The sequence below is a fragment of the Nylanderia fulva genome, unplaced genomic scaffold, assembly GCF_048542155.1.
Source record: "Nylanderia fulva isolate GAGA-0341 unplaced genomic scaffold, ASM4854215v1 Scaffold16, whole genome shotgun sequence".
NCBI classification, from domain to species: Eukaryota; Metazoa; Arthropoda; class Insecta; order Hymenoptera; family Formicidae; genus Nylanderia; species Nylanderia fulva.
The window spans coordinates 2,408,037-2,417,386 of record NW_028189835.1 but is presented as its reverse complement, the minus strand read 5'-3'; the positions used below and the strand labels follow the sequence as shown (position 1 = coordinate 2,417,386).

The 9,350-nt window shown below is 30.5% G+C and overlaps 3 protein-coding genes across 7 annotated transcripts; 2 read left to right on the top strand and 1 right to left on the bottom strand.

The window, feature by feature from the left end:
• The first annotated feature begins 380 nt into the window (after positions 1-380).
• On the top strand, positions 381-2,926 carry Ogg1 (8-oxoguanine DNA glycosylase). Its single transcript, XM_029314920.2, has 3 exons — positions 381-716; positions 891-1,196; positions 1,305-2,926. The coding sequence occupies exons 1-3, from the start codon at positions 571-573 to the stop codon at positions 1,891-1,893; spliced, it is 1,041 nt and encodes a 346-aa protein (XP_029170753.2). The 5' UTR covers positions 381-570; the 3' UTR covers positions 1,894-2,926.
• On the bottom strand, positions 2,250-4,071 carry LOC114940335 (SPRY domain-containing SOCS box protein 3). The gene is made up of 5 exons (XM_029314953.2): positions 3,633-4,071; positions 3,356-3,546; positions 3,010-3,238; positions 2,723-2,950; positions 2,250-2,653 (listed from the first exon to the last, which is right to left on the bottom strand). Exons 1-5 carry the CDS (start codon positions 3,673-3,675, stop codon positions 2,547-2,549), a joined length of 798 nt encoding a protein of 265 aa, XP_029170786.1. The 5' UTR covers positions 3,676-4,071; the 3' UTR covers positions 2,250-2,546.
• Positions 4,072-4,553: 482 nt separating this feature from the next.
• Positions 4,554-7,552, top strand: LOC114940336 (actin maturation protease). 5 transcript variants are annotated; one of them, XM_029314954.2, is made up of 4 exons: positions 4,554-4,744; positions 5,467-5,882; positions 6,182-6,514; positions 6,675-7,552. In XM_029314954.2, exons 2-4 carry the CDS (start codon positions 5,668-5,670, stop codon positions 6,874-6,876), a joined length of 750 nt encoding a protein of 249 aa, XP_029170787.2. In that variant the 5' UTR covers positions 4,554-4,744; positions 5,467-5,667; the 3' UTR covers positions 6,877-7,552. The 5 variants fall into 5 exon arrangements, with proteins under 5 accessions (XP_029170787.2, XP_029170788.2, XP_029170789.2 ...); XM_029314955.2 differs by lacking the exon at positions 4,554-4,744 and adding an exon at positions 4,864-5,060; XM_029314956.2 differs by lacking the exon at positions 4,554-4,744 and adding an exon at positions 4,864-5,082.
• Positions 7,553-9,350: the final 1,798 nt, after the last annotated feature.

Sequence of the window (9,350 nt, the reverse complement as noted above, 5' to 3'; positions counted from 1 at the left end):
TATATATATATATATATACATTTATTGCAATTGTTGATTTAATAATATAATTTATGCTCGCATTTTGTCAAGTCTTTATATTGTCAAATAAAATAAATTCAATTTCCAAGCATTTAAAGAAATACAAATCTAAATTTTATTTGAAATAATATATAATCGTGCTTTGACAAAAAAATAAAATAAAACATGATAAATGATAGAAAAGAGACGAAGAAAATTTAAATAATAAAATGTAAATAATTTAAATAATAAAATGTAAATAATTAATTAAAAAATAGTGCAAACAATTAAATAAAAAATTATATAACGTTGAATCGGAATGTTAAAGTGATGCTAAATAAAGAAATGCAAACATCGCATCTATCAGCTGTTAGCGTCTATTAAGCCCGCCAAAAAGTAGTCACGTGGTCGACCGCACGCGTGCACTAAGGATATTTCGCGATAAGATTTATTCTTTCGTTATTTTGCAATTGATATATTGAATTTTTTTAAACTAGAAACGCGCGACATACAATGATACATAAAATTAATGCTTCCAAAATAGCATTTAGCAATATATCCAATCGTTAAATGACTAAATTTGCGCGAGGTTACATGAAGATCGCGTCGTATCATAACGAAGTAATGAACGAAATGAAAATAAAACAGGGCAGTATTACTTGTTTACGTACAGAGCTGAATCTTGCCCTCACTTTGCATGGTGGTCAAAGTTTTAGGTAATTTCTCGATGCACAAATTTATATATGTTGTGTGTTTAACCAAAAAAAAATATTAGACTTCACAATATATAAAAATATTTGTTTTTTGTATTGGAGTCATTAATTAATACTTATATATTTGTTTAATGTTCTTCTTTTTTAAATCTTTCAAAACTCCAATATTTATTTCAGATGGACAGATTGTGATGATGGATATAAAGGTGTCTTTGATGGGTGCATTTGGACTTTGTCACAAAATGAAACTCATTTATCATATACTGTACAAGGAAAGTTAAAGACTTCTGTGAACTATGATAATATTCTGTCTGACTACCTCAGGTTAGCAATATCATTGAAGGAACATTACGAAAAATGGGCAGAAGCCGACACACATTTTCAGAAATGTCTAGATGAAAATAATGCTGTGCGAATACTAAAGCAAGATGTTGTAGAGACTCTATTTTCATTTATATGTAGCTCTAATAATAATATATCAAGGTATATACTTTTAAAAATATAATATTTAAAAATATATTTTAAAATAAATGCAATAAGTTAATATACAAATTTATATCGCTGACTCTAAAGATGCACACATTTTTTTAGGATATCAAGCATGGTTGAAAAATTATGTTTGTTATTTGGTCAGAAGATATGCTCAATTGAAGATAGAGAATATTACGATTTCCCAACAATAGAAGCTTTGAAGGAAAAGAATGTAGAAAGTATACTTAAAAGGGAAAAATTTGGTTATCGTGCTGCATACATAGTTAAAACAGCAGAACGTTTATCAACATTGGGTGGAAGGAACTGGCTTCTAAATCTAAAAAGAGAAAATAATGTTTCTTACCAGACTGCTAGAGAACAACTGATGACTTTGCCAGGAATCGGTCCCAAAGTTGCCGATTGTATATGTCTAATGTCATTAGGTCACTTAGATTCCATACCTGTCGATACTCACATCTTTCAAATAGCACAGGCAAATTATTTGCCACACTTGAGAAAGCAGAAGACAGTGACTCCAAAAATTCACACTGAAGTCAGTAATTATTTACGAGAATTATGGGGTCCATTAGCTGGATGGGCACAAGCTATTGTATTTTCTGCAAAAATTAATACCAAATCTAAGTTAATTGGAAAGCAAAAATGTAAAAATGAAGATTTTATACAAGCAAAAGTACTTAAGGAAAAATAATTTTAACAAGATTGTTTTATATAGTAGATTTTGTAAATTAATAATAAAAATGATCGTGTTGATTTTGATTTTATATTTATATATGTGTAAGAGATTGTACGTCATTTGTAATTTGCTTGAATTAAAGAATTATTATTGTATGTGACAAAACATACGCATATAAGTCTAATATATGCGCTCACATTATCAAGTCGCATATAAGTAATCTGCCGCACAAGTGTGATCATTGCAACAAGACATTTTTGTGTCAATTCAATTGCGGGACCACTTATCGACGCACACGGACGTGAATAATCACATGTGCGGCAAATCCTTTAACAGGAGGACAAATTTGATGAGACACAAAATGGAACACATTAAGAAAAAACCATTTATGTATGTAAATTCAGCAAGAAATACAAGTATAATTGATATCTCGTATATATTAAGAAATAAAAAAAAAAGGATTTATAATTTAAAAATATTTGAAGAATGAATTCTTCTTTTCATTTCTTAATGTAACAGAAATATCATGTAATAGTAATAAAATTCCATCTTATTACTATTAAGTATATTTTTTTATACATATACCTATATAAAATATACATTTATCAGTATCTGTATTAATTGTTTGCGTTTTTTTAACAGGCCTGTATATAATAATAAATATTTTTTCAATGATATTTTCTCTTCTTTACTCCAAGTCCTACAAGGGCAAAATCAAAATCGTCTAAAATAACATATTCTGCAGGATATTCCATATCGTCTTCACTTTTGTAATCTGTAATGTATAATTTTATATTGCATTTACAAAAACTAAAGAAACCAAGATTGAAATGAGAAGAATTACCGATGAATTTTTGTAATACACCAGCAAAAATACTTTCGGAGAGATAACGCAAACCAGGAAACATTTTTGATAGATATGCTTTTTGTGAAGGTGACAAGATTGATAGACAAGCAGTCTGCAGAGATGCTGGTATTGAGCAACTACGAATTAATCTCATCTTACATTGAGCCATTGTAGAACTTATTAATGGGTAAAGTGCAACATTGTTCAGTTGTGTATAAGCAACACCTATAAAAGAACTTAAATTGTATTTCTAGAAAGTTTAGAGAATAATTTGCAGTGCTTACCCAATGGCTTTCGATCAATGAAGAATTCTAACATGCCACTCCAAGCATCAAGATGTATACCCACAATTTGACCTTGATCAAATAAATCTCCGTACTTAAATTTTTTAGAATTGTGTTGTACATATCCTCTATATGAAAAGCCCCAAGATTCTTGATCTTGTCCAAGCAGAGCGCAAAAATAATTACTTGCCACATTAAGTTTTGCATTTGCAGTTCCCACACCAATCATCTAAAAAAATAATAATTAATGAGAATTATATATTGAAGAATTATACATTGCAGAATTGTTTGTCAAACATATAGATTTTACTTTCAAGATACATTCAAATTTATAAAACTAGCTTACTACATCCGTGCCATATATTCCTGTCATCATTAAAACCTCCCAAAAATGATGTCGTCCTTTCTCCAATAATTTGTTACCCCTTACGACTGCTGTGCCAGTGCTATATACAGGATGAAACGTAACATTTAAATTATTATTCGATAAATGGGTCGATGATGTCGAATGTTCCTTATCCCAAGTCCATTCATAGTCTGCAAAGCAAATTGTAGAACATGTATATAAAGTTTTCAAAACAAAAATAACTCAATATTGTTATTGTATTTAAGTGATTATTAACCATTATCTGCTTCTGTTTGTTGATTATTTGAAACTAAATCCATATTCTATCTTGCAAATTGTCTCGATTATTTTGTGTATAAATTTATACTTAGACACATCACGTTCTTATCAACTGCCTTCATAATTGCAAAGTCGATATCAGCAAATTGGAATAATTTTTTCTTGGTGTTTATCAAAATGTGTAAAAATATTCAATATCAAGTACAGATGGATTTCGCGATAACAATAATGATGCTGGAGAGAGCGTGATGGAAATTAAATAAACATGCAACCGATCAAAGTGCAAAATTTTCAAAATCTTTACTTAAAAAAAAAGATCCTTATAATTATAAAATCCTTATAAAGATAACCATTCATAACCTAGCTAAGATCACTACGATTTGTCACAAATTGTACACATTTGAATTTCGATGCAAGTATGGTCAAGATGAAGGATGCAAGAAGTACATACCAATGTGCGCTAGAAAATTCCCTAAGAATGTCTCTAGTCTATTTCCTCTAGTACGAAAAAAGGCGGGAAAATCAACCGCGCGCTTTTCCTCCAATAATTTTTTTTTAAATTACCTAAAAAAATGTATTAATAATATTAATAAATAAATACAAAATAATAAATAATAATATATAATTAACAATTAATTTTATTAATTATTAATATTCACAATTAGTGACATTGCGTATTTATGTTCGTAGAAAATTTTGCAATTTTGTATAGATGAATTTTATACTTACTCCAAGAATGATTTCCATATTTTATACCGAAGACGTTTGACAGATGACACATACATAATAAATAAGGTTCAAAGCGGGTGCGCGAGCCATCTTGAATCTCGCAGCACCTACGAGAAGCTTCTTATCAGACGATAATACATATATATATATATATATATATATATATATATATATATATATAATATACATATGTACATTTCGTGGCAGACGTCCGACGTCGTTCGTCCACGTTCGTCGACGGAGGTCCGAGCTAGAAAGGAGGGTCGCGTGCGACGAAGGACATAACCGCAAAACTTCTCGTCGTTCCAGTGGATTAATCGACTGCGAATTAATTCTCGATAACCGAGACGAGAGAGGAATAATGGACGCATGCGAGAGAGTGTTCGTACTCCCCTGTTTCGGAATTATATAATGTTATATGCATGAGTCACACGAACTGTCACAGGGCAAACGGAGGGGGGGAGGGGGGGGCGAAGGAGAGAGGGGGAGGGAGGGGGGGGGAGGGAGGTGCCAAACGTCAAAGTCATACGGCACACGCCACGATATCTCTCCTCCTCGTCTCTTCTCTCGTGTTCTACAGATAAATATAAAACGGAGAGATATCCCTTTCGCTCTTTCTTTCTTCTCTTTATCTCTGTGTTCTCTCCCCGGACGAGCCGAGTCATTTCGTCATTGCACGATACTGCACCTGCAATCAGTAATCGAAATATCAGTATTCAGTAATGTATAGTCGTTCTATCCAGTCACGAATTATTATTGTTTTTTCTCCGACGTGTTTATCGCGCTGCCATTAGAAATCTAGAAGATTTGACATTTCCTTTGTATTATTCGACCTGTCACGCGTGAGTAAGATCGTGTTGTCGAGTTTTAAGATTTCGAACGAGTGACAAGAGTCGAAAAAAAATATTTTGATGACAAAACATGCCTCCCCTTTTTTGTATATGATAGATTTGAATAATGACACTAACGAATATTCAAGTATTTGACGTCTAAAGTCACTTGTATAAATTCAGCTAAATTCAAATTAAGAGATTGTTCATATATATATATATATATATATATATATATATATATATATAAATATATATATTTTATTTTTGCAGATTTTGCAGAAAATTTCGAGGAGTTTAGAAGAGATGAACAAAGGATACTTCTGTTGATGATTTTCGAAATATCATTGTGAACAATGATAGAATCAAGTCTTATCACATCCATGGATGACATTTTGTAGCTGTCGGAACACATTTTAAATCCTTTTTTATATTCAATTCAGTGATCGCCCATTTGCATTTTGGCGTTTAGAAATGCCAGCACCGCCCCCGCCCCTTTCAAACTTGCCAGAAGCACCTATGTGTGAAAAAACAGAAGTCAATGATACCGATTCTCTGCCCCCTTGGGCTAAAATCACACTCACATCCGCAGAGGCTGAAATCGAAAAGCTGATCTCACGAAATGAGCTGAAAGACGCAGAGGTAACTTATTTCTGTCAAGTAGAACCAATTCTTCAAGACGGACCGCAGTAAGTATTATTTTAATATATTTATCTTTAATTCAAAATTGATCTCGTTACAAATCATTTTCAATGTATCAATTTTTTTTAACGTGGCATCGAACTATGCAATTCCACTTGAAAGAGATAAAAAACAATTTATTCTTACTTATATATCATTTACAATTTATATCAATTTTTCGCGTCGTATATTGATTATCTATGTAGACATTTAGATAATGTTAAATTAATATGTTTGTACAAATTTTTAACAATGTGTATAAATGTGTGACTATAATGGAGACAATAAAATATGAAATGCTTTGCAGATGTGGTTTGGTAGCACTTGCAATGGCATCGCAAGAATATAGAAAACCAGTTTCTGTGAGTCAGCTTCTCGCTGAAGCTCGTGTTCGAGGATTCACGCAGCATGGAGAAGTTTACAGTGTCGACTTCATGGGAACATTAGCTGCGGAATATCTGCCCGATCACAGACCAGATATCCTAGTGGATTTACAACAATGCCCAGATACGTTAACTCATGCTTTGGCGAACGGAGCGATGGTGCTGATTCCATACGATTCAGACTTTAACCATGCTCCGTGTTTGAAGAGGGGCCACAAAGCACATTGGGCGTTGCTCGTAGGACTAATCTCTTCTAGGTATAGTCAATATTCAAATTAAAGGACTAACATATTTATAAATTATTTGTAATTTTAATTACAAGAGAAGAGTATAATAGAAACATAATTATTTATGCTTTTTAATATATATTTTAGAATTAACAAAAAAATTACATATTTTAATTGTTAATGTTTTTAGACAAGGATATCACGTTCTGGCGCGTCATGGTAAGTCACGTCATCTAGCTTGTTGGCCTTTACGTGATTTGATCGAGAGTAATGGCAATTTAGAGGAGGAAGGTACAGCGAGACATGCAGGGGGATATGTTATACCAAAGGGTGGTGTTGGAGGCCAAAAGGGTTTACGCGGCAGAGCACTGGCATTACATCCGTACATATAGATCCGTTATATCAAAGAAAATTGTAGGTAATTGATATATCATACTAAAAAAAAGAGAAAAAATTTACTGATACAACGTTATTCCGTATTCGCATGTGGTAAAGATTTCGAAACATTTACATACACATACACATATACACATACACAAACACACATAGCTTCTGCAAGAGTCAACTAATAATTATTATGTGTAATACGCGATGCTTTAATTAATATGTACATTTAAATTCGCGCGAAATATTTCACGCAATGTTAGTCACGTTATTTACCAAAAAGAAAGAGCGTCCGGCGTCGGAAATGCGATTGTATAAGTGGCATTATTTTCATTTTACTCGAATTATATATGAGATGTAAATAAGAATTCCGGCAGACCGAAATATGTGCACGCAATCAAATACGGACGATCGTCTTGATATAATATTATGTCCCTATTAAATCGAATTACAAAAGCGTACGCATATATGATAAATGATAAGACAGATAAAACACGTAAAGATGTTCACATAAATAAATATATACATATATGTATTAGTAAGAACCGTTGTCGAAAGTCGTGATTCAGATAAGAAGATCTAAGTATATTTCTTTAAATAGAATACAAGTAGAGGAGATTTTCGATAATGATTGTGATTTCCGTCTTATGTTGGTGCAATAAATAAAGAGTAAATCTATTATAAGTCTTGCAACTGCGTTTCAAGCGAAATAATTTAATACTGGCATGCTAAATAACGGTGTTTGGTTTAATTAACATATTATTTTGTATCTCTAGTTAGTAACGGTACAAAAAAATCACGTAAAAAATTATATATTTATATATACATTTTATTTTGAAATATTTATATTATAATTTGTATACTATGTAAATGTAAAATTATTTTTGTTTTTATTAATGTTATTATAAATTATCGAATAAGATATTATCGAAACTATGGCGAATTAATTTTTGTTATACTAAAGATCGGATATCGCGACTAGAAAGAAAAGAAAGGTGCACCGATATTCGTTTGTACGGTCTAAATTGCCATCAATTAATGCATCGATTAATAATAGAAAAAATGAGGCTTTGAATAATAGACTTTTCTTCCGTGTCTTTATGACGTAATTAGTTTTAATGCCGTGCTCAAAATTTATATCGCTTTCTCGTAAAATATAGTATTACACGATTTCTTACGTTCTTGAAAAAAAAACGTTGCTTTATCTGAACGAATTTTATTATTTTTTAAGAGATTATGTTTTTTAATATTTATTTATTTATAATTATGTAAACATAAATTTTATATATATATATATATAAAATATATATATATATATATATATATATAAAATTAACGATTTGAAAAGATACTCAAAATGACTGACTGGTCGTTTCAGTCACATATTCTATACATTTTATATAAAATCTGTCAATATAATACTCATAATAATGAAGGAAAAAGAGATGCTATAAATTTGTAGACTTGGTATATAGCTTCGAATTATAATCGCGAGAAAGAGCCTTTAAAATATATAAATTCTACCTAAGTGCCGTAAGGAAAGATTGAAATCTATTTATAATAAGAAAATACGCACCGCAGAAATACTCTATTCAATTTTCAAGCTTCTATTTATTATTGCATCATAATCAAAATACTCTGTGAAAATATATACGAATATATGTACACATATATATATACATCTATATGTGTGTGTGTATACATATATATATATAGATAATAAATTTTTCTTTTTTTAAGTTTTATGCATCCAGACAATATAAGTGATTAAAAGATGTTAAAAAGATTAGGATGTTTTCTATATAAGCATTTTTAATGGCGTCTCTTAAACATTTATATCTGGATTGTATCAAATAAGTAAATTATATACTTCTTGCGGGAATTTATACCAATGTATAAGCGCGATATGTGTAAAAATATAAGAATAATGTCTTCCGTTATTATATCGCGAGTTCTATAGTTCTCACATCATTTTGCAAGAAGATGAAAAGCACAGAGATATAACAACTACATAATAATAATACATTAAACCGATGTTCTGTCAAAGATACTTTTGTTGACTTCTGTAAAATTGTTTCAAAAATTATGTCGTAATATATGTTTTTTGTTATATGCTAATTATAATTTTAAAAATAATTTATATGCATATACGACGTGTAAAATAATATTTATATAATTAAGACGTTAGTTATTGTTAAATGTTTGTTACACATGCCCATGCATATTTATATTATTTATTAATAGCTCTTAATTTTTAAACTCGAAGAAACAATGAATTTGTGTAACATGTATAAAATTGAAATTAAATTACTCGCGTATAATGTAATATTTTGTAAAGTATACATTGCATGCTATGTGCAAAGAGAGAGTGAATGTATCGGATACAATTGGTGCTATACTCGAATAACGAGTGCTAACACGTATTTTTACGTATTGTACCGTTTCTGCGAGGAAAACTATTATTTACACACTTTGAAATTAA